This window comes from Cherax quadricarinatus, chromosome 35, assembly GCF_038502225.1.
Source record: "Cherax quadricarinatus isolate ZL_2023a chromosome 35, ASM3850222v1, whole genome shotgun sequence".
Taxonomy (NCBI): Eukaryota; Metazoa; Arthropoda; class Malacostraca; order Decapoda; family Parastacidae; genus Cherax; species Cherax quadricarinatus.
In genome coordinates, this window is record NC_091326.1 from 34,458,938 (window position 1) to 34,485,349 (window position 26,412).

The 26,412-nt window shown below is 45.2% G+C and overlaps 1 protein-coding gene across 1 annotated transcript in view; it reads left to right on the plus strand.

The window, feature by feature from the left end:
• The window catches only part of LOC128695066 (vacuolar protein sorting 51), a gene marked incomplete at its 3' end in the record, with an annotated part of 40,468 nt that extends 14,225 nt beyond the window's left edge, over window positions 1-26,243 (plus strand). The window contains 4 exon segments of the mRNA XM_070091506.1: window positions 12-131; window positions 11,419-11,559; window positions 25,254-25,529; window positions 26,122-26,243. Of these exon segments, the coding sequence (XP_069947607.1) occupies window positions 12-131; window positions 11,419-11,559; window positions 25,254-25,529; window positions 26,122-26,243 (659 nt within the window).
• Window positions 26,244-26,412: the final 169 nt, after the last annotated feature.

A 26,412-nucleotide genomic window follows, 5' to 3' on the forward strand; every position in this document is an offset into this window, starting at 1 on the left:
TTGTCTTGCAGGAGCGCCGAGGCCACCTTAGTCGACTACTGGGCGTTCACGGGACATTGCGGAAGTTGGAGTTTCTATTTCATCTCCCACAGAAGATAGATGAATGTATCGCTGAGAAGAACTTCACAGAGGTCAGTCATACCGCCCAGCTATGTGGTGGCAGTGTTACACTGTGTGTTCATTTTAAAATGCAATTTGTGTAAGTACAGTGGAACCTCTACTTACGAGTTTAATCCATTCCATGACCTTGCTCGCAACTGGTTTTGCTCATTTGCAGTCAATTTTCCTCATTTAGATTAATTGAAATGGAATTAATTCTTTCCAGTGGAATTCCGGGCACAAGAAAATACTTTAATAATTTCCCTAATATCAACTCTACAGCTTGTATTTATCTATCACAATTCATGTAATATGAGGTTCCTAAAACTGTATTCCCTGGAACGCAGGCGGGAGAGATACATGATTATATACACCTGGAAAATCCTAGAGGGACTAGTACCGAACTTGCACACGAAAATCACTCACTACGAAAGCAAAAGACTTGGCAGACGATGCAACATCCCCCCAATGAAAAGCAGGGGTGTCACTAGCACGTTAAGAGACCATACAATAAGTGTCAGGGGCCCAAGACTGTTCAACTGCCTCCCAGCATACATAAGGGGGATTACCAACAGACCCCTGGCTGTCTTCAAGCTGGCACTGGACAAGCACCTAAAGTCGGTTCCTGACCAGCCGGGCTGTGGCTCATACGTTGGTTTGCGTGCAGCCAGCAGCAACAGCGTGGTTGATCAGGCTCTGATCCACCAGGAGGCCTGGTCACAGACCGGGCCGCGGGGGCGTTGACCCCCGGAACTCTCTCCAGGTAAACTCCAGGTAATAAACAATATTAATAACATAGATACATGATATATACTCTAGAATGAATAAAACACATGTCATTAGGTATGTGGTGACAGCAGCCATTGTTGTTGGTGTTTATAGGTCCAGCACAGTGGCCATTCCTGCTCCTGGCTACATGTGTAGAGAACCTAGGATAACCCAAAAAAGTCAGACAGAGTGACTTATAAGTGCTACACTCTTAATGCTTCACTTAACCCGTAAACAGTCCAAGCAGATCTATGTTCACATTCGTAGTGCTCCAAAAGTAAATCTACATTTTCTTTACGTATTTTCAAATATGACAAAAAAAAAACGTAGATCAAAGTTTTTTTACACGTTTTCAAATGTAAAAAAAAAAAAAAAAAAGATCTACTTTTTTTACATACTTTCAAATGTCGAAAAAACGTATATATACATTTGGACCGTTTACGGGTTAATTGCTACACTCTTAATGCTACACTTTGCCACTGCTGCTTCATATTGTCTGCCACTGCTGCTTCATGTTGTCTGCCACTGCTGCTTCATGTTGTCTGCCACTGCTGCTTCATATTGTCTGCCACTGCTGCTTCATGTTGTCTGCCACTGCTGCTTCATGTTGTCTGCCACTGCTGCTTCATGTTGTCTGCCACTGCTGCTTCATATTGTCTGCCATTGCTGCTTCATATTGTCTGCCACTGCTGCTTCATGTTGTCTGCCACTGCTGCTTCATGTTGTCTGCCACTGTTGCTTCATGTTGTCTGCCACTGCTGCTTCATGTTGTCTGCCACTGCTGCTTCATGTTGTCTGCCACTGCTGCTTCATGTTGTCTGCCACTGCTGCTTCATGTTGTCTGCCACTGCTGCTTCATGTTGTCTGCCACTGCTGCTTCATGTTGTCTGCCACTGCTGCTTCATGTTGTCTGCCACTGCTGCTTCATGTTGTCTGCCACTGCTGCTTCATGTTGTCTGCCACTGCTGCTTCATGTTGTCTGCCACTGCTGCTTCATATTGTCTGCCACTGCTGCTTCATGTTGTCTGCCACTGCTGCTTCATATTGTCTGCCATTGCTGCTTCATGTTGTCTGCCACTGCTGCTTCATGTTGTCTGCCACTGCTGCTTCATATTGTCTGCCATTGCTGCTTCATGTTGTCTGCCACTGCTGCTTCATGTTGTCTGCCACTGCTGCTTCATATTGTCTGCCATTGCTGCTTCATGTTGTCTGCCACTGCTGCTTCATGTTGTCTGCCACTGCTGCTTCATGTTGTCTGCCACTGCTGCTTCATGTTGTCTGCCACTGCTGCTTCATGTTGTCTGCCACTGCTGCTTCATGTTGTCTGCCACTGCTGCTTCATGATGTCTGCCACTGCTGCTTCATGTTGTCTGCCACTGCTGCTTCATGTTGTCTGCCACTGCTGCTTCATGTTGTCTGCCACTGCTGCTTCATGTTGTCTGCCACTGTTGCTTCATGATGTCTGCCACTGCTGCTTCATGTTGTCTGCCACTGCTGCTTCATGTTGTCTGCCACTGCTGCTTCATGTTGTCTGCCACTGCTGCTTCATGTTGTCTGCCACTATTGCCTCATGTTGTCTGCCACTGATGCTTCATGATGTCTGCCACTGCTGCTTCATGTTGTGTGCCACTGCTGCTTCATGTTGTCTGCCACTGCTGCTTCATGTTGTCTGCCACTGCTGCTTCATGTTGTCTGCCACTGCTGCTTCATGTTGTCTGCCACTGCTGCTTCATGTTGTCTGCCACTGTTGCTTCATGATGTCTGCCACTGCTGCTTCATGTTGTCTGCCATTGCTGCTTCATGTTGTCTGCCACTGCTGCTTCATGTTGTCTGCCACTGCTGCTTCATGTTGTCTGCCACTGCTGCTTCATGTTGTCTGCCACTGTTGCTTCATGTTGTCTGCCACTGTTGCTTCATGTTGTCTGCCACTGCTGCTTCATGTTGTCTGCCACTGCTGCTTCATGTCTGCCACTGCTGCTTCATGTTGTCTGCCACTGCTGCTTCATGTTGTCTGCCACTGTTGCTTCATGATGTCTGCCACTGCTGCTTCATGTTGTCTGCCACTGTTGCTTCATGATGTCTGCCACTGCTGCTTCATGTTGTCTGCCACTGTTGCTTCATGATGTCTGCCACTGCTGCTTCATGTTGTCTGCCACTGCTGCTTCATGTTGTCTGCCACTGCTGCTTCATGTTGTCTGCCACTGTTGCTTCATGATGTCTGCCACTGCTGCTTCATGTTGTCTGCCACCGTTGCTTCATGTTGTCTGCCACTGTTGCTTCATGTTGTCTGCCACTGTTGCTTCATGTTGTCTGCCACTGCTGCTTCATGTTGTCTGCCACTGCTGCTTCATGTTGTCTGCCACTGTTGCTTCATGTTGTCTGCCATTGCTGCTTCATGTTGTCTGCCACTGTTGCTTCATGTTGTCTGCCACTGCTGCTTCATATTGTCTGCCACTGTTGCTTCATGTTGTCTGCCACTGTTGCTTCATGTTGTCTGCCACTGTTGCTTCATGTTGTCTGCCACTGTTGCTTCATGTTGTCTGCCACTGCTGCTTCATGTTGTCTGCCACTGCTGCTTCATGTTGTCTGCCACTGTTGCTTCATGTTGTCTGCCACTGCTGCTTCATGTTGTCTGCCACTGTTGCTTCATGTTGTCTGCCACTGTTGCTTCATGTTGTCTGCCACTGCTGCTTCATGTTGTCTGCCACTGCTGCTTCATGTTGTCTGCCATTGCTGCTTCATGTTGTCTGCCACTGTTGCTTCATGTTGTCTGCCACTGTTGCTTCATGTTGTCTGCCACTGTTGCTTCATGTTGTCTGCCACTGTTGCTTCATGTTGTTTGCCACTGTTGCTTCATGTTGTCTGCCACTGTTGCTTTATGTTGTCGGCCACTGTTGCTTCATGTTGTCTGCCACCGTTGCTTCATGTTGTCTGCCACTGTTGCTTCATGTTGTCTGCCACTGTTGCTTCATGTTGTCTGCCACTGTTGCTTCATGTTGTCTGCCACTGTTGCTTCATGTTGTCTGCCACTGTTGCTTCATGTTGTCTGCCACTGCTGCTTCATGTTGTTTGCCACTGTTGCTTCATGTTGTCTGCCATTGTTGCTTCATGTTGTCTGCCACTGTTGCTTCATGATGTCTGCCACTGCTGCTTCATGTTGTCTGCCACTGCTGCTTCATGTTGTCTGCCACTATTGCTTCATGTCTGCCACTGCTGCTTCATGTTGTCTGCCATTGCTGCTTCATGTTGTCTGCCACTGTTGCTTCATGTTGTCTGCCACTGCTGCTTCATGTTGTCTGCCAATGCTGCTTCATGTTGTCTGCCATTGCTGCTTCATGTTGTCTGCCACTGCTGCTTCCTGTTGTCTGCCACTGCTGCTTCATGTTGTCTTCCACTGCTGCTTCATGTTGTATGCCACTGCTGCTTCATGTTGTCTGCCACTGCTGCTTCATGTTGTCTGCCACTGCTGCTTCATGTTGTCTGCCATTGCTGCTTCATGTTGTCTGCCACTGCTGCTTCATGTTGTCTTCCACTGCTGCTTCATGTTGTATGCCACTGCTGCTTCATGTTGTCTGCCACTGCTGCTTCATGTTGTCTGCCACTGCTGCTTCATGTTGTCTGCCACTGCTGCTTCATGTTGTCTGCCACTGTTGCTTCATGATGTCTGCCACTGCTGCTTCATGTTGTCTGCCATTGCTGCTTCATGTTGTCTGCCACTGCTGCTTCATGTTGTCTGCCACTGCTGCTTCATGTTGTCTGCCACTGCTGCTTCATGTTGTCTGCCACTGTTGCTTCATGTTGTCTGCCACTGTTGCTTCATGTTGTCTGCCACTGCTGCTTCATGTTGTCTGCCACTGCTGCTTCATGTTGTCTGCCACTGCTGCTTCATGTTGTCTGCCACTGCTGCTTCATGTTGTCTGCCACTGCTGCTTCATGTTGTCTGCCACTGCTGCTTCATGTTGTCTGCCACTGCTGCTTCATGTTGTCTGCCACTGTTGCTTCATGTTGTCTGCCACTGCTGCTTCATGTTGTCTGCCACTGCTGCTTCATGTTGTCTGCCACTGCTGCTTCATGTTGTCTGCCACTGCTGCTTCATGTTGTCTGCCACTGCTGCTTCATGTTGTCTGCCACTGCTGCTTCATGTTGTCTGCCACTGCTGCTTCATGTTGTCTGCCACTGCTGCTTCATGTTGTCTGCCACTGTTGCTTCATGATGTCTGCCACTGCTGCTTCATGTTGTCTGCCACTGCTGCTTCATGTTGTCTGCCACTGCTGCTTCATGTTGTCTGCCACTGCTGCTTCATGTTGTCTGCCACTGCTGCTTCATGTTGTCTGCCACTGTTGCTTCATGTTGTCTGCCACTGCTGCTTCATATTGTCTGCCACTGCTGCTTCATGTTGTCTGCCACTGCTGCTTCATGTTGTCTGCCACTGCTGCTTCATGTTGTCTGCCACTGTTGCTTCATGTTGTCTGCCACTGCTGCTTCATGTTGTCTGCCACTGTTGCTTCATGTTGTCTGCCACTGTTGCTTCATGTTGTCTGCCACTGCTGCTTCATGTTGTCTGCCACTGCTGCTTCATGTTGTCTGCCATTGCTGCTTCATGTTGTCTGCCACTGTTGCTTCATGTTGTCTGCCACTGTTGCTTCATGTTGTCTGCCACTGTTGCTTCATGTTGTCTGCCACTGTTGCTTCATGTTGTTTGCCACTGTTGCTTCATGTTGTCTGCCACTGTTGCTTCATGTTGTCTGCCACTGTTGCTTCATGTTGTCTGCCACCGTTGCTTCATGTTGTCTGCCACTGTTGCTTCATGTTGTCTGCCACTGTTGCTTCATGTTGTCTGCTACTGTTGCTTCATGTTGTCTGCCACTGTTGCTTCATGTTGTCTGCCACTGTTGCTTCATGTTGTCTGCCACTGCTGCTTCATGTTGTTTGCCACTGTTGCTTCATGTTGTCTGCCACTGTTGCTTCATGTTGTCTGCCACTGTTGCTTCATGATGTCTGCCACTGCTGCTTCATGTTGTCTGCCACTGCTGCTTCATGTTGTCTGCCACTATTGCTTCATGTCTGCCACTGCTGCTTCATGTTGTCTGCCATTGCTGCTTCATGTTGTCTGCCACTGTTGCTTCATGTTGTCTGCCACTGCTGCTTCATGTCTGCCATTGCTGCTTCATGTTGTCTGCCATTGCTGCTTCATTTTGTCTGCCACTGCTGCTTCCTGTTGTCTGCCACTGCTGCTTCATGTTGTCTGCCACTGCTGCTTCATGTTGTCTGCCACTGCTGCTTCATGTTGTCTGCCACTGCTGCTTCATGTTGTCTGCCACTGCTGCTTTATGTTGTCTGCCACTGTTGCTTCATGTTGTCTGCCACTGCTGCTTCATGTTGTCTGACACTGCTGCTTCATGTTGTCTGCCACTGCTGCTTCATGTTGTCTGCCACTGCTGCTTCATCTTGTCTGCCACTGCTGCTTCATGTTGTCTGCCACTGCTGCTTCATGTTGTCTGCCACTGCTGCTTCATGTTGTCTGCCACTGCTGCTTCATGTTGTCTGCCTCTGTTGCTTCATGATGTCTGCCACTGCTGCTTCATGTTGTCTGCCACTGCTGCTTCATGTTGTCTGCCACTGCTGCTTCATGTTGTCTGCCACTGCTGCTTCATGTTGTCTGCCACTGCTGCTTCATGTTGTCTGCCACTGCTGCTTCATGTTGTCTGCCACTGCTGCTTCATGTTGTCTGCCACTGCTGCTTCATGTTGTCTGCCACTGCTGCTTCATGTTGTCTGCCACTGCTGCTTCATGTTGTCTGCCACTGCTGCTTCATGTTGTCTGCCACTGCTGCTTCATGTTGTCTGCCACTGCTGCTTCATGTTGTCTGCCACTGCTGCTTCATTTTGTCTGCCACTGTTGCTTCATGTTGTCTGCCACTGCTGCTTCATGTTGTCTGCCACTGCTGCTTCATGTTGTCTGCCACTGTTGCTTCATGTTGTCTGCCACTGCTGCTTCATGTTGTCTGCCACTGCTGCTTCATGTTGTCTGCCACTGCTGCTTCATGTTGTCTGCCACTGCTGCTTCATGTTGTCTGCCACTGCTGCTTCATGTTGTCTGCCACTGTTGCTTCATGTTGTCTGCCACTGCTGCTTCATGTTGTCTGCCACTGCTGCTTCATGTTGTCTGCCACTGTTGCTTCATGTTGTCTGCCACTGTTGCTTCATGTTGTGTGCCACTGCTGCTTCATGTTGTCTGCCACTGCTGCTTCATGTTGTCTGCCACTGCTGCTTCATGTTGTCTGCCACTGCTGCTTCATGTTGTCTGCCACTGCTGCTTCATGTTGTCTGCCACTGCTGCTTCATGTTGTCTGCCACTGCTGCTTCATGTTGTCTGCCACTGCTGCTTCATGTTGTCTGCCACTGCTGCTTCATGTTGTCTGCCACTGTTGCTTCATGTTGTCTGCCACTGCTGCTTCATGTTGTCTGCCACTGCTGCTTCATGTTGTCTGCCACTGTTGCTTCATGTTGTCTGCCACTGTTGCTTCATGTTGTGTGCCACTGCTGCTTCATGTTGTCTGCCACTGCTGCTTCATGTTGTCTGCCACTGCTGCTTCATGTTGTCTGCCACTGCTGCTTCATGTTGTCTGCCACTGCTGCTTCATGTTGTGTGCCACTGCTGCTTCATGTTGTCTGCCACTGCTGCTTCATGTTGTCTGCCACTGCTGCTTCATGTTGTCTGCCACTGCTGCTTCATGTTGTCTGCCACTGCTGCTTCATGTTGTCTGCCACTGCTGCTTCATGTTGTCTGCCACTGCTGCTTCATGTTGTCTGCCACTGCTGCTTCATGTTGTCTGCCACTGCTGCTTCATGTTGTCTGCCACTGCTGCTTCATGTTGTCTGCCACTGCTGCTTCATGTTGTATGCCACTGCTGCTTCATGTTGTCTGCCACTGCTGCTTCATGTTGTCTGCCATTGTTGCTTCATGTTGTCTGCCACTGTTGCTTCATGTTGTCTGCCACTGCTGCTTCATGTTGTCTGCCACTGCTGCTTCATGTTGTCTGCCACTGCTGCTTCATGTTGTCTGCCACTGCTGCTTCATGTTGTCTGCCACTGCTGCTTTATGTTGTCTGCCACTGTTGCTTCATGTTGTGTGCCACTGCTGCTTCATGTTGTCTGCCACTGCTGCTTCATGTTGTCTGCCACTGCTGCTTCATGTTGTCTGCCACTGTTGCTTCATGTTGTCTGCCACTGCTGCTTCATGTTGTCTGCCACTGCTGCTTCATGTTGTCTGCCACTGCTGCTTCATGTTGTCTGCCACTGTTGCTTCATGTTGTCTGCCACTGCTGCTTCATGTTGTCTGCCACTGCTGCTTCATGTTGTCTGCCACTGCTGCTTCATGTTGTCTGCCACTGCTGCTTCATGTTGTCTGCCACTGCTGCTTCATGTTGTGTGCCACTGCTGCTTCATGTTGTCTGCCACTGCTGCTTCATGTTGTCTGCCACTGCTGCTTCATATTGTCTGCCACTGCTGCTTCATATTGTCTGCCACTGCTGCTTCATATTGTCTGCCACTGCTACTTCATGTTGTCTGCCACTGCTGCTTCATGTTGTCTGCCACTGTTGCTTCATGTTGTCTGCCACTGTTGCTTCATGTTGTCTGCCACTGCTGCTTCATGTTGTCTGCCACTGTTGCTTCATGTTGTCTGCCACTGTTGCTTCATGATGTCTGCCACTGCTGCTTCATGTTGTCTGCCACTGCTGCTTCATGTTGTCTGCCACTGCTGCTTCATGTTGTCTGCCACTGCTGCTTCATGTTGTCTGCCACTGCTGCTTCATGTTGTCTGCCACTGCTGCTTCATGTTGTCTGCCACTGTTGCTTCATGATGTCTGCCACTGCTGCTTCATGTTGTCTGCCACTGCTGCTTCATATTGTCTGCCACTGCTGCTTCATATTGTCTGCCACTGCTGCTTCATATTGTCTGCCACTGCTACTTCATGTTGTCTGCCACTGCTGCTTCATATTGTCTGCCACTGCTGCTTCATATTGTCTGCCACTGCTACCTCATGATGTCTACCACTGCTGCTTCATGTTGTCTGCCACTGCTGCTTCATATTGTCTGCCACTGCTGCTTCATGTTGTCTGCCACTGCTGCTTCATTTTGTCTGCCACTGCTACCTCATGATGTCTACCACTGCTGCTTCATGTTGTCTGCCACTGCTGCTTCATATTGTCTGCCACTGCTGCTTCATGTTGTCTGCCACTGCTGCTTGATATTGTCTGCCACTGCTGCTTCATGTTGTCTGCCACTGCTGCTTCATATTGTCTGCCACTGCTGCTTCATGTTGTCTGCCACTGCTGCTTCATATTGTCTGCCACTGCTGCTTCATATTGTCTGCCACTGATACCTCATGATGTCTACCACTGCTGCTTCATGTTGTCTGCCACTGCTGCTTCATATTGTCTGCCACTGCTGCTTCATGTTGTCTGCCACTGCTGCTTCATGTTGTCTGCCACTGCTGCTTCATATTGTCTGCCACTGCTGCTTCATGTTGTCTACCACTGCTGCTTCATGTTGTCTACCACTGCTGCTTCATGTTGTCTGCCATTGCTGCTTCATGTTGTCTGCCACTGCTGCTTCATGTTGTCTACCACTGCTGCTTCATGTTGTCTACCACTGCTGCTTCATGTTGTCTGCCATTGCTGCTTCATGTTGTCTGCCACTGCTGCTTCATGTTGTCTCCCACTGCTGCTTCATGTTGTCTACCACTGCTGCTTCATGTTGTCTGCCATTGCTGCTTCATGTTGTCTGCCACTGCTGCTTCATGTTGTCTGCCACTGCTGCTTCATGTTGTCTGCCACTGCTGCTTCATGTTGTCTGCCACTGCTGCTTCATGTTGTCTACCACTGCTGCTTCATGTTGTCTGCCATTGCTGCTTCATGTTGTCTGCCACTGCTGCTTCATGTTGTCTGCCACTGCTGCTTCATGTTGTCTGCCACTGCTGCTTCATGTTGTCTGCCACTGCTGCTTCATGTTGTCTACCACTGCTGCTTCATGTTGTCTACCACTGCTGCTTCATGTTGTCTGCCACTGCTGCTTCATGTTGTCTGCCACTGCTGCTTCATGTTGTCTGCCACTGCTGCTTCATGTTGTCTGCCACTGCTGCTTCATGTTGTCTGCCACTGCTGCTTCGTGTTGTCTACCACTGCTGCTTCATGTTGTCTACCACTGCTGCTTCATGTTGTCTGCCACTGCTGCTTCATGTTGTCTGCCACTGCTGCTTCATGTTGTCTGCCACTGCTGCTTCATGTTGTCTGCCACTGCTGCTTCATGTTGTCTGCCACTGCTGCTTCGTGTTGTCTACCACTGCTGCTTCATGTTGTCTACCACTGCTGCTTCATGTTGTCTGCCACTGCTGCTTCATGTTGTCTGCCACTGCTACCTCATGATGTCTACCACTGATGTTGCCAAAGAATTGAACATTTCTGCTATTTTGAGCTCAATTTCAAGGTACTTTTCATCATGAAACCAATTAACCTGTAAACGGTCCAAGCAGATATACTTTCATGCACATAGTGCTCCAAAAGTAGATCTAAGTTTTTTTTTACATATTTTCAAATATATATATAAAAAAAAGTAGATCAAAATTTTTTACACGTTTTCTAATGTAAAAAAAAAAGATTTACTTTTTTTACATACTTTCAAATGTTGAAAAAACATATAAACCTACCATCCGACTTACGACAAAGGTTCGGTTCCGAGAAACCGGTCGTAAGTCGAAATGGTCGTAAGTCGAGCTTTACTACTGAATATCAACAAAACATTTTTGTAATGACTTTATTTTATTGTTTTATTTTCGTATTTCATGTTTTACTTTTTATGTTGTTAGTACTGTATTTTATGCTGTAAGGTTTAGGATAAACACTGTGTACAACACAAATAGTTGTTTATTTCCCAGAAATTTGGCATAAAAAACATGGTCGTAAGTCGAGTGGTCGTAAGTGGAGCAGGTCGCAAGTCGGATGGTAGGTGTATATACGTTTGGACCATTTACGGGTTAAAATCATATTTATTTTTGTAGTAGATCTTCCATTCTATCACATGAGATCAAATAAAACGAGAATACAACCATAAAAACCATATGAAAATATACCGCTAAGGGGAGGCTAATGACTGAGAAGTGAACTCCATTATTTATGGTCCGATTTCTTTCATTTTTAGTGTACGTTAAGAAGCATCTTTTCATCATACATTGCCCAAGTTTCACTAAGATAGTCCAACAAACAACTGAGATCCAATTCCCTAGATCAAGAGCAAGAGCCCCCTCACCAGTATCAATTAACCTCCTTTGAGGCCCGCTCGCATCTGGAAATTTTGCTCGCCTCTGGAAGCAAAAAATCGACTGAGCAACTGCTCGTATCTGGAAAAACTCGCACGTGGACGCACTGGTAAGTAGAGGTTCCACTGTATGTATTATTCATTCAAATTTAGATTTATTTTATTTTAACTATAATTTTTTAAACTATAATATTTTTATTTCAAGTGTAATATTCATAATAAGATTTATTCTAGGGTGTTCGAAGCTATGTTGAGACTGCTGAAGTTCTTCATCGGTACCGCCACATGCCATCCTTTAATGCCATCCATGACGACTGTGAAGCTGCCGTTGGTCGTTTAAATTTGGCTCTCAAGGAGCAGCTTGCCCTTAAGGAGGTAGATTAGATCTGTTAAAAAATTTTATTTTCTAAAATCAGATATTTTTATTTATACTGTGCTATATAATGGATAAAACAAGATGTACTGTGTTTTATACTTGAAGGTATACCATTGTTTTTCTTCTGGGTTTTTCCATTGTTTTTCGTCTGGGTTTTTCCATTGTTCTCATCCTTGCTTAAATTCATTACTTTTAAGATGTATTCATTGTACTTATTCAGTCTATCCTCCTGAGGAAACAAAAGTTTTTAAAAGTGAAGATAAGGTTAGTCTTGTATGTTTGCTGTTATCAAGTGTCTTTTCCGTGTGTATCCAACTGTTGTTACATTAAAATAACTTACTGTATGTCTCGGTTTGTTATTATAAAATTGGTTAATTTTGGTTTATCTAAATAAACCTTACTTATGGTATTTCAACCTCTCCTAACCCAATCAGATTTAAGCTACACAGTTAGTTTAATATGTTTATTATGCACCCCATACCCATCCTGTGGGTGGTAGTCAAAAGATTACAGAGGTACATAATTGGTCCAGGGACTGGACTCCAAAGTTTTGATAGCTGAGCAAGTTACAGAGGTAATGAATTCACAATTTACAAAGGTAATGAACTCACAATTTACAAAGGTAATGAACTCACAATTTACAAAGGTAATGAACTCCAGGTAGGTCTGGTCACAATCATGATAAGTTACAAAGGTATTTACAGATTACAGAGGTACGTAATGGGTCCAGGGATTGGGCCCCCAAAGTTTTGATGGCTGAACTAGGTACAAAGGTAATGAGCTCACAAGTTACAAAGGTAATGAATCCTGTAAGAATGGTTACTTACGTTTATACATGGCTACAATCATGAACAAATTATAGTGTAATGAGCAATTCACACTTCCACACCCGGTCACAACTGTAGTGAGTTATTGGTGCAAATATTGATTGTTGAGTCTCTCTCTCTCTCTCTCTCACACACACACACACACACACACACACACACACACACACACACACACACACACACACACACACACAGTGAGAGTGACCTTCAAGGCAGAAGCGACTCGGACCAGGATCCTGCAGGAGAAAGCACGATTAAGGGACATGACGGCATACAGGAGGGTGTATCTCGACCGCGACAGAACACAAGAAGAAAGGAAGAAACTGAGAGAGATGGTACAAAGGCGAAAGGAGGAAAGAGAGGGGATGGAGAAGACAGACAGGAGATCCCAGACCCAGGAAGAAGATCAAATACATGTACAGCCTCCCTCACAACTTTCTATAGAAGCCTCCCAACCAGGTCAACCCCAGTGCAACCAAACACTCTAAATCAAAACACCCATGCCACATCCAATGCCCCCACCCACTACATTACAAACTTCACCCCCACAGCAACAACCCATAGTTCCTTACCAGGTCTCCCACTTCCCCAACCCCAATATACTTCCCAGACCACAGTCTTAGAAAAGAAGTTGAAGGTGTGGTATACAAATGCAGATGAAATAACAAACAAGTATGAGGAGTGGCACGAAAGAATCAAAGAGACATCCCCAGACATAATAGCACTCACAGAAACAAAACTCACCAGAATAATAACAGATTCAATCTTTCCATCCAGATATCAAATCTTCAGGAAAGACAGAGGGAGGAGAGGGGGAGGAGGAGTTGCACTGCTCATTAAAAACCAGTGGGGTTTTGAGAAAATGGAAGGAATGGATGGCATGGGCGAAAGGGACTACTTAGTAGGAACAATCCAGTCTGAGGGACATAAGGTGATAATTGCAGTAATGTACAACCCACCACAGAACTGCAGGAGGCCAAGAGAAGAATACGATGAGAGCAACAGAGCAATGATCAACACACTAACCGAGGTGGCCAGGAGAGCACACATGGGGGGAGCAAAGTTACTAGTTATGGGTGATTTCAATCACAAGGAGATTGACTGGGAAAACCTGGAGCCCCATGGGGGTCCCGAAACATGGAGAGCCAAGATGATGGATGTGGTACTGGAGAACCTCATGCATCAACATGTTAGAGACACTACCAGAGAGAGAGGAGAGGATGAACCAGCAAGGTTGGACCTTGTATTCACCATGAGTAGTTCGGACATCGAGGGTATCATGTATGAAAGGCCCCTGGGAGCTAGTGATCATGTGGTTCTGTGCTTCGACTACATAGTTGAGCTCCAAGTGGAGAGAGTAGCAGGAATAGGCTGGGAAAACCAAACTACAAAAGGGGGAACTACTCAGGCATGAGGAACTTCCTTCAAGACATTCAGTGGGAGAGGGAACTGACAGGAAAACCAGTACAAGAAATGATGGACTATGTAGCAACAAAATGCAAGGAGGCAGAGGAGAGGTTTGTTCCCAAGGGAAACAGAAATAATGGGAAGAATAGAACGAGTCCTTGGTTCACCCAAAGGTGTAGGGAGGCAAAAACTAGGTGTACTAGAGAATGGAAAAGGTACAGAAGACAGAGAACTCAGGAAAATAAAGAAATCAGCCGAAGAGCCAGAAACGAATATGCACAGATAAGAAGGGAGGCTCAGAGACAATATGAAAATGACATAGCATCAAAAGTAAAGACTGACCCGAAGCTGTTGTACAGCCACATCAGGAGGAAAACAACAGTCAAGGACCAGGTAATCAGACTGAGGAAGGGTGATGGGGAATTCACAAGAAACGACCGAGAGGTATGTCAGGAGCTCAACACAAGATTTAAAGAGGTATTTACAGTGGAAACCAGTAAGACTCCAAGAAATCAGAACAGGGGGGCACACCAGCAAGTGCTGGATGAGGTACATATAACCAAGGAGGAGGTGAAGAAGCTGCTATGCGAACTTGACACCTCAAAGGCGGTGGGACCAGACAACATCTCTCCATGGGTCCTTAAAGAGGGAGCAGAGATATTGTGTGAGCCATTAACAAAGATCTTCAACACATCATTTGAAACTGGGCAACTCCCTGAGGTATGGAAAATGGCAAATGTAGTCCCAATTTTTAAAAAGGGAGACAGACATGAGGCACTAAACTACAGACCTGTATCACTAACGTGTATAGTATGCAAGGTCATGGAGAAGATCATCAGGAGGAGAGTGGTGGGGCACCTGGAAAGAAACAAGTGTATAATTGACGACCAGCACGGTTTCAGGGAAGGAAAATCCTGTGTCACAAACCTACTAGAGTTTTATGACAAGGTGACAGAAGTAAGACAAGAGAGAGAGGGGTGGATCGACTGCGTATTTTTGGACTGCAAGAAGGCTTTCGACACAGTTCCTCACAAGAGGTTACTGCAAAAGCTAGAGGACCAGGCACACATAACAGGAAAGGCACTGCAATGGATCAGAGAATATCTGACAGGGAGGCAACAACAAGTCATGGCACGCGACGAGGTGTCAGAGTGGGCGCCTGTGACAAGCGGGGTTCCACAGGGGTCAGTCCTAGGACCTGTGCTGTTCTTGGTATATGTGAACGACATAATGGAAGGGATAGACTCAGAAGTGTCCTTGTTTGCAGACGATGTGAAGTTAATGAGAAGAATCGAATCGGACGAGGATCAGGCAGGACTACAAAGAGATCTGGACAGGCTACAAGCCTGGTCCAGCAACTGGCTCCTTGAATTTAATCCTGCCAAATGCAAAGTCATGAAGATTGGGGAAGGGCAAAGAAGACCGCAGACACAATATAGTTTAGATGGCCAAAGACTGCAAACCTCACTCAAGGAAAAAGATCTGGGGGTGAGTATAACACCGAGCATATCTCCTGAGGTGCACATCAATCAGATAACTGCTGCAGCATACGGGCGCCTGGCAAACCTACGGATAGCGTTCCGATACCTCAGTAAGGATTCGTTTAAGACTCTGTACACCATCTACGTCAGGCCCATACTGGAGTATGCAGCACCAGTTTGGAATCCACACCTAGTCAAGCACGTCAAGAAATTAGAGAAAGTGCAAAGGTTTGCAACAAGACTAGTCCCAGAGCTATGGGGATTGTCCTATGAAGAAAGGTTGAGGGAAATCGGCCTGGCGACACTGGAGGCCAGGAGGGTCAGGGGAGACATGATAACGACATATAAAATACTGCGCGGAATAGACGAGGTGGACAAAGACGGGATGTTCCAGAGATGGGACACAGACACAAGAGGTCACAATTGGAAGTTGAAGACTCAGATGAATCAAAGGGATGTTAGGAAGTATTTCTTCAGTCATAGAGTAGTCAGGCCATGGAATAGCCTAGAAAGTGATGTGGTGGAGGCAGGAACCATACATAGTTTTAAGGCGAGGTATGATAGAGCTCATGGGGCAGGGAGAGAGAGGACCTAGTAGCAATCAGCGAAGAGGTGGGGCCAGGAGCTGTGACTCGACCCCTGCAACCACAAATAGGTGAGTACAAATAGGTGAGTACATGCACATACACAAACTCATACACACACATGCACACACACTCATACACACACATGCACACACACTCATACGCACACACACACTCATACACACACACACACACACACACACACACACACACACACACACACACACACACACACACACACACACACTCAGACACACACACACTCATACACACACACTCATACACACACACACACACACACTCATACACACACACACACACACACTCATACACACACACACACACACACACACACTCATACACATACACACACACACACACACACACTCATACACATACACTCATACACATACACTCATACACATACACACACACACAAACACACACACACAAACACACACACAAACACACACACAAACACACACACACACACACACACACACACACACACACACACACACACACACACACACACACACACACACACACACACACATACACATACACACATGCACACATGTGGTAATGCTTTATTTACAGCTAGCAAAGTTAGGGTATTTCTCCAGAATGGTCTGCAATGTACCACTGTGGATAAAATACTTTGCCATTTCTTGAACATTTCTGAGTGAGTTGTTTCTAAATTCATTAATTTGATCACACTCCAGTACATAATGACGCAGGGTGTGACAATAGTCCATCTGGCAAAGTTTACATTTCGTTTGGTCTACATCTGGTGGTGGTGATTTAACCTGCCAAAGATACTTGTAACCCAGCCGGAGCCGGGCAGTAGTGACATCCAAGAGTCTGCTTATTTTGTTGGATGCACCATAGACATGTGGCTCCTCCTGCATGATAGAATGATGATAGATGGACTCACTGGTGTCAATCTCCCTGAGCCTTAAGTCCATAAAATTCAGTTGAAGTTCTTTTCGTATTATTGTTCTCAAACTACTACCTGACAAGCCAAGATTGTAATCTACTCCCTCTTTGAAAGCATACAGCTTAGCCAATTTATCAGTTCTATCATGCATCTGCAGACCAATGTGAGATGGAATCCACAGCATGTGCACTCTGACTCCACTGTCCACAATCCTACCATACCTGTGTCTGGCTTCTGACACAAGCATGCCACAATTTATGCTTAATGAGTTGAGAGCATTTATGGATGACAGAGAATCTGTTACAATTAAACTGTCAATCTTTGATACATAGATGCATTTCAGTGCAAGGAGTATGGCAAACAGTTCTGTCTGAAGGGTAGAGGCCCAATTATTGATGCGTGCTCCAATTTCTTTAAGAGAGCCATCACTCCGTACGACAACAGCAGCACTACCAGCTGCACCAGTGGATTGGTGAACAGAACCATCAGCATAAATAATTTGCGAGAGTGTGTGCTGTGTGACTAAGTTATCAGTGCAGCTTAAGGCCTCATGTTTGGCTTCAAGGTGAAGTTTTGGTTGTGATTTAAGAAGTAGTTTGGGGGGAAATGGAGGAATGGTAGTTTGGAATGGGGTAATATTCCATGGAGTGGAGAAGTGCCGCTGTTGCCTTACTTAACATAGATCATGTATCTGATTCATGCGGAGGTCGGTTCCAGTTTTTTTTCGATCCATCTGGAGGAGTGTTCACCAGTGCCAAGGAAAGTTTGGAGGGCTTCTGTGCAGGGGTTTGAATGAGCTTGCCTGAGCATATTAACCAAAATTAGGATATTTCTTTCAGTAACACGATCTCTGATGCTTGGAATATCAAGTTCTTTTTGCATATTTAAAATTTTGGCAGTACGAGGGCATCCAAAAATGATCCTCATTGCTTCGTTCTGCAGTTTTTCCAGCCCTCCAAGCTTCCAGTCAGACACAAGAGCAAGTAGTGGCACAGCATAATCAACCAATGATCTAATATAAGCAAGATACATCATTTTCTTGGCAAGAGGCGTGGAGTTAAAAGATAAAGAATCACACACAAAGTGGGAGTTGTCACAGCTGCTCTTTGCTGATGACACTGTGCTCTTGGGAGATTCTGAAGAGAAGTTGCAGAGATTGGTGGATGAATTTGGTAGGGTGTGCAAAAGAAGAAAATTAAAGGTGAATACAGGAAAGAGTAAGGTTATGAGGATAACAAAAAGATTAGGTGATGAAAGATTGGATATCAGATTGGAGGGAGAGAGTATGGAGGAGGTGAACGTATTCAGATATTTGGGAGTGGACGTGTCAGCGGATGGGTCTATGAAAGATGAGGTGAATCATAGAATTGATGAGGGAAAAAGAGTGAGTGGTGCACTTAGGAGTCTGTGGAGACAAAGAACTTTGTCCTTGGAGGCAAAGAGGGGAATGTATGAGAGTATAGTTTTACCAACGCTCTTATATGGGTGTGAAGCGTGGGTGATGAATGTTGCAGCGAGGAGAAGGCTGGAGGCAGTGGAGATGTCATGTCTAAGGGCAATGTGTGGTGTGAATATAATGCAGAGAATTCGTAGTTTGGAAGTTAGGAGGAGGTGCGGGATTACCAAAACTGTTGTCCAGAGGGCTGAGGAAGGGTTGTTGAGGTGGTTCGGACATGTAGAGAGAATGGAGTGAAACAGAATGACTTCAAGAATGTATCAGTCTGTAATGGAAGGAAGGCGGGGTAGGGGTCGGCCTAGGAAAGGTTGGAGGGAGGGGGTAAAGGAGGTTTTGTGTGCGAGGGGCTTGGACTTCCAGCAGGCATGCGTGAGTGTGTTTGATAGGAGTGAATGGAGACAAATGGTTTTTAATACTTGACGTGCTGTTGGAGTGTGAGCAAAGTAACATTTATGAAGGGATTCAGGGAAACCAGCAGGCCGGACTTGAGTCCTGGAGATGGGAAGTACAGTGCCTGCACTCTGAAGGAGGGGTGTTAATGTTGCAGTTTAAAAACTGTAGTGTAAAGCACCCTTCTGGCAAGACAGTGATGGAGTGAATGATGGTGAAAGTTTTTCTTTTTCAGGCCACCCTGCCTTGGTGGGAATCGGCCAGTGTGATAATAAAATAAAAATATACATCATTTTCACAATTTTAACATTAGCACCATACCTGGGGTGAAGCCCTGCCACAACTCTAAGTGCTCTTAGTCATTCTTTGTATTGGCAACAAAGTCTTGTTACAACAGGTCCAAGTAGTGGAACCTCAAAGCCTAGATACCTGTATCTGCTTACATATTCTAGAAGAGACCCATCATGCAATTGGATCTGACGAACTGTGCCTCTCTGTCGAGGAGGACGCCTATTGAGTATCTTTGTTTTATCAGTAGAGATTATCAACCCCAGGTCCTGACACGAGGCTAGTACATGATTAAGAATGTTTTGGGTGTTGGAGAATCCGGTGGTGTGAATCATTATATCATCAGCAAAACTAATCACATAATGATGGGGCTGACTAGGCATAGCATTAAGTAATGCATTAATTAGAATATTGAACAGTGTGGGACTGAGCACACCTCCCTGTGGGGTTCCTAATTCAAAGTCTTTAGTTACACTTCTATGTCCCTGGAACAACACAGACGATTTTCTGTTGGACAGGTAGCCTTTAATCCAGCGGAGAAGCCATCCTCCAACATCCATTCTGGCAAGTTCACTAATGATTACATGTCGGTTGGCTACATTGAAAGCGGATTTAAGGTCAAGGAAGGTAATGTATGAGCTGTCAGTGTGCAGGGTGAGAAAGGTGGCTATGCAATGATGCATGCTCCTTCCATGCATGAAACCATGTAACCGGGGAGACAAAAATTGTTTGATTCTGTACATGAGACGATTAAGAATCATTCTCTCAAATGTTTTACACAAGCAGCTAGTAAGAGATATTGGGCGAAATGCATTTTGTTGATTGGGCTTAGGAATTGGAATGATGAGGCTGTTGGTCCAAGATTGAGGGAGCTCCCCAGTTACATAGCTCATGTTATATAATTCAAGTAATGGTACTCGACACAGCAATCTGAGTATGTTGTAAGTAATACCATCTTCACCAGGCGACGTGGAGTTGCCCTTAGTTAGTGCTGCATCAAGTTCATAATTAGTGAAAGGAATGTTGCAATCATCTGCCTTGCTGAGCATAAAGCAAACAAGTCTCTCCCTTGCATCATATTTGTCATTTAATTTTGCCTGTGTGGTACTGGGAAGATTGTCATAGCTAGATGTAGCAGCCCAAGCACTGACTAACTCATTCGCCCTATGTAAGGGATGAGGGTGCGCGATCTGCCCAGTTCTGTTACCCTTAATTCTATTTATGTCCCTCCATGCCCGGCTAAGTGGGGTGTGAGCATTAAGACCATTGACAAATTTTTCCCAGTCTGTTTGCCGCAGCTCTGTCATACGCTCTCTGGCAGCAGCAAGGGCAGTTTGGAAGAGCCTCAGCATTCCAGTGGTACGATGTTTTCTATAGGCTAGGCCTAGTCTGCGAGCAGTACGTTTCAGTGTACGAAGTTTAGAATCATTGTAATAAGTATGGTTTTTGAAGGAGGTACGATTATTATGGAAGTTTGTTGTGTTTAGAGTACCAAGAGGTTTCAGTGGCGGCTCTAAGTAGTTCTGAATACTGCTCACAAGATCATTGTTAAAGGTCTCTACAGAGGAACACTCATAGGAATTATACCAGCCAGTCACATGTGCAACAAAGTCATCATGCTGATCAGTGGGAACATTAAAATGTTTCCGTTTGAATATCCCACCAGGAAGGATAGTATTACCAATATCTAGTGAGGTTAGCCTAGGGAAATGATCTAGGGAAATGACGCTATATCTGTTACAATGGAAGACTCACAGCTTGCAGAAGTAATGTTGAAGCCCAGGCACAGATCAAGGACGCCTCCATAGATATGTGTGGGTTCAAGGTCACCTACAATTTGGACATTATCATGACTGTTTAAGAGTGACAACAGTTGATTACCATTACGATTACCAAACTGTGAGTTTCCAATGCTTTTGTGTCTCGCATTGTAATCGCCAATAATAAGAGTAGGCTCAGAATGAGCACAAGTTGGGAGCTCCAAGTAATTAAATTTATCAGCAGGAGCATACAAGTTAAATATGTTGAGAGCAGAGTTCCCTATATAAATCCTAACACCGTGATATTGTAGCCCCTCTGTTTTCTTGTGTGCAAGAAGTTGATGGGGAAGCGATTTTTTAATATATAGAACACAAGAGTTAGTAGATTTGAGGTTATATGCAACAAATGATGGTAATTTAGGGGGTTGGGATTTTTCAGGGACTCTGCACTCTTGTAGACACACAACATCAATGGGTTCGGTGGTTACTTTATGATGAAGGTCAGGAAGTCTTTTTCTAAGTGATGCAATATTCCAGCTTAATATAGAAAGTTTATACGAGTTTTGATCCATTATAGTAGTCCTGGGATCATCTCGAGTTTCTCAGCATAATGAAAAAATTGTTCATATAAATAGCAGACCTTATCAATGTCAACAGTGCTACCCTTGTCCATGAGTTTTGTAAGTGCACTTCCAGTTGTAAGGCCTCGTGGGAGTCTTCGTATACCCAGAGCACGACGCTGTTTATGTGTGAATGTATGATAGGTGACACCACCACTCACATTCCCTCCTCCACTAACATTACACGCAACACTACAACTGTCATCACCAGCGCCACTACCAACATTGTGTTCATTACATTTATCAACAGTATTGTATTCAACATTAATGTCTATGTGACTAACCTCATCACACTCTGCACCACCACTTATATTACGCTCATCACTATTACTAACATTATAGACACCACCGCTCTCATCACACTCTTCACCACCACTTATATTATGCTCATCACTATTACTAACATTATAGACACCATTGCCCTCATCACACTCTTCACCACCACTTATATTATGCTCATCACTATTACTAACATTATAGACACCACCGCTCTCATCACACTCTTCACCACCACTTAAATTATGCTCATCACTATTATAGACACCATTGGCCTCATCACACTCTTCACCACCACTTATATTACGGTCATCACTATTACTAACATCATTGACACCATAGCCTTCATTATGATGCTCACTACAGTTATCAACACAAGTATTATATTCGTCATTACTGTAATTAAGAACACCACCACCACCTTGTTCAGCAACCTTATACTTGCTTTCACAAATTGTGACAATCTTGTTATTGGTACACTCTACACATCTTTCCTTGTGTTGTTCAAGTTGTTGTTTCAGGAGAAATTGTTGTGTTTCCAGTACTTTTATGCGCGACATCAGGTTGTATACCACAGGAGCAAGACTTGGAACATCTGGAGACGTGAAGTCCCGGTCAGCTGAGCTCCTTGGCTGACTGTCAGCTGACTCAGCTAGGCTGGTATTGACAGCCGACGTGATGGGGGTCTGTTGACGTGCTCCCCAGGTGAGGTGCTCAACCCCATTGTCTGAGGGCAGGCATGAGCCAGTATTCAGACCCGAGGTACCTGGTAGTCCTGGGGGGTCATTATGAGGGGGACAGGGTGAAGTGCGGTTGGCTGCGATGCGATCAGCCCTCACACTGCAGTCAGCATGAGCTGCTGTGACTCCTGAGGTCTTACAATTGATACATTGTTTAGCAACAGTCTGTTGCTGTTTGATCATATCATAACACCGTTCAGAAGGATGAGCATTGGCACACACTGCACACCAGTGTGACTTAGATGGGCATTTCCTGGCAATGTGGCCCCAGCGTTGACACTTATAACATCGACGTTGAGGAGGTCTGTACAATGCAATGTAATAGCGTCTGTTGAGGGCTGCGCGGGAGTGAATATAGCGTGGCAGAGTCCCCTGGCCAGTCCACTCAGCTAATATCAGACCGTTGGAAAGTCGACGAGGGCTTGCAACTTGCTCTGACGCCAGATATTGAGGATTCAAGTGCTTGTTGACGTTGTAGATGACAATAAGCACTTTATGTGCCCTTGGTGGGGCTGCTCGGAGTTTGATGTTGGCATATTCGCGAGTGAGAAGTTTGTCTATAAATGCTGATTCATTAGGCACAAAGACGTAGTTATCCTCATCGTGGACAAACTTGATCGTTTTCTCTAGGTTGTCTGTACTAGCTTCGAAAAACCAGTTACACTTGGTCTCTTGATCAGTGTTGTTAGGGAAATCTAACCTGACAGCTTTGGGAGGGTGTGCGCCCACTGTATTGCTTTCAGCAAGCTTTCTCTGGAAGCCTCGTTCTTTTTTCCGAGCCTGTTTACTAAAATATGTTTCAAATCTGCCTTCACCATCATCTACGTCAACACCATCAGCTATACTCATAGCTGACAGGAGTTTCACACTGGCGATGGGCTAAAGGATACTGGTGAATAGAAGGGACAATGAAGGGATATTCACCTCGCTAGACACAGGCAATAAGGGTGTAGTGGCCTGCGGGTCGCAGTGCGATTTTCAAGGTCATTCACGGGGCCACAGTCGTCTCGAGAGTTACCAATATTGCACTACTCGTTAATTACTCCAAACCCGCAGCACTTAACACAGCTAGCACACGTGTCTAGGAATGACAGACAAATTTTCACTCTGTGGACAAATAAATCAGCACAAACTTAATATGTTTATAGATGAACCTCTGGCTTGTTACAGTTAAAAAGCCGTCTCCAAAGGAGTTACCAGGTACTAGCCTTTCAAAACGGAAAACTAATTCCAGTGTTTCACTAGGTATATCCCTAGTCACAACTCACACACAAGAGTTCTCACAACACCGAAGGTACGGCCGGAACACTGTAGAACGTTCACAAAGGCATTCTGGGATTCAGAACAGATGTAACTGCAGTGTAACTTGGCCTTCACTGGCTGGCTTGGAGTGCTGTTTAGCCTGGATCGGCTAAACTCGCCCTTATCCCATATGTAGATAATGGCGACGAGCTAAGGGATACCGGTGAATAGGAAAGTCGAGGAAGGGACATTCACCTCACTAGACACACGCAGTATGGGTGTAAGTGGCATGCGGGTCTTATAGTGCCATTTTCAAGGTCACCCAGCAGGCCAGACATTCCTCACTCATTTTAAGCCTACGTAGGTACTGATGGTAGCACAATGTCCTAAGTCAGTGAAATCCACTCGTGCAAATAGTTACAACAAATCTGCAGCACTTAACACTTCTAGCACAAACTTATTATGTTTATAGGTGAACCTCTGGCATGTCCCACTTAAAAAGTCAGTACTGCAATGCTCGTTAAATTGTTCTTAACTAAGCCACTACAGGAAACACTGGTATGCCAGCAGCACTGTAGAACGTATACGTAGACATGCTGGGGGTCAGACAGCTGTAACTGCAGGCTACCTTAGCTTGTCCTGGCTAGCTTGGAATGCTGCTTTCAAGCTTGCTTGAATGTGCTTGCTAAGCCCGTGTCAACCACTTGGATATTTGCTTGTAGCAGGCAGGTAGGCACACAGGAGACATATTCGTAAGATGAGTGGAGTGCGGCACAGAGGACTGACACGGGCACTCAAGCATTTATGTGGTCTGGCAAAAACCGCCTCTAGACCATAAGTAAATAGAGGCGAATGGCTGAGTTCCAAATCGAGGAAGGAGGGGAGAGAGGCGAGGTGGAGTGAAGTGTAGCCTCCTACAGCCACTTCAAATCAACGTTTGTGTTTCACTAGGTATATCACTGGTCACAGTTCACACATAAGAGTTCCAGCAGCAATTCAGCTGTGCTCCAACGATATTTGTTGCATGATGAGTTATCAGTCGGCTGAGATAAGCAGTTCTGATATAGAAGGCCTAGGACCTCACTCAACACACACGTCCTCTCCCCTCAACCACTCAGGCCTTACTGTAAGCTACACAGAGAAGTCTTTTAAGATGTGGAACATTTGACAACCATTGGCTTGCTCAGTCAGACAGTATTCCTTTATTCTCATTTTCTTAATAATTTTTAAATGCACATTATTGTTAGGTTGCTTAATCATTTCTATAGCTTGGTATATTTTTGTCATTCTGTTCCTAAGACCACATCGTTAAATGAATTTGTTGCTAAGTGAGGAGCATATTATAATGGTAGTGAGTTTGTGTCAACCATCTATGATATTGTATTAATGTCACCTTTGAACCATTTATAACATTTCTGGTATATTTTTAAATGTTTATACAGTAGTGTACTGTATATTGAAATAAACAGAATAGAGGCAATCAGCTCTAATATACATTATTTAGGCATGAATAATGGGCAGAGAGCCCGTCGTAAGTTTGAGGTGTCGGTAAACGAGTACGTCGCTAAGTGAGTGATATTGTACTGTTATTTTTATTATTCTCTTTTTTTACTTCATGTAATTCCTTCTCTCTGTTTATATTCAGTGTAGAGGAATTTAATAATAAAAGGTTTGTATGACAGGGAAGTGCCCGTCATCTGACTGAATGTGTTGATCTGCTGTTGCAACTGGGCGAGCCTGCCGAGGGTCTTTGTGATGACTTCTTGGCCCATGCACGCACCAAGCTGGAGGATGACCTCACCAACCTCACCAGGCTGGCAGAAGCTGCTGTTGAATCAGGGGAGGATGAAGCACCTCATCAAGAAACTGAAGAGGAAACTGCTGCAGGAGAACATGTCAGAGAAGTATCTTCACAGGAGGAGATGCGAGACATGACCAGATGTGCTGCAACAACTATGGTGAGTAATATTATATGGTGTCAGCAGAATTTGTGCTGAATTGTGAATTATATTGATTACTTATAATGGTATACCCTGCATGATGGGGGGTATCTTGATGCTGGTTAAGGGCTTTTGATCCAAGGAGTGGGATCAAACCTGATTACCTTTCACTTCCCAGGTGTTGTATGGCTTAAGGGTATATTGCTTCCCCATTAATATGATAATTGCTGTATAATGGTACAGTGTTAAAATTTTCGGAAATTTAATGTACAGGGTATGAAATGGTGAAGATTCCTATATAATATTTAGTGATAAAGCTTTCAAGACTATCATGTACTGGTTGATATATGGGTATTAATGTCACTAGATGTTTCTAAACAAAAGCAGGACTCCTTCAGCAATTAAGAAAATATGTTCTGAAGAGTTTGAATGCCCTTTTTTTATGCATTTATGATTTATTAAACTTGTTGCAGGCAGCTCAAGCTTCCTTATGATGCCTGCTGACAGGCAGCATAAGGCAGAGTTCAGTACTGTATATCAAAAGTGAATTTTAGAAATGGTGAGATTAGGGAATCATTTGATAATAGAGTGTATTATTATTTTGTACCAGGACATCCTGGAGTTTGTGGACGAGTGTCATGAGAGCTTTGTAGGGAACCTCTGGTTGGTCATCTCCTCATACAAGGAAATGTTTCTCAGAAGCCCAGGAGGAGGAGGAGGAGGAGGAGGAAGGTGAGCTCCCTTTATGGCTGAGTGTGGCTTGACGCAGTCTACTTCTCCACTGTATATGTCACATTTCCACGAAAAGTTACTCATATCACTTATTTTTATTCAGTCAAGTATTTAGTAAGAGGAAATACAGTAAATTAATTCACCTTGTTGACCTGTACCTCTGTGTAAT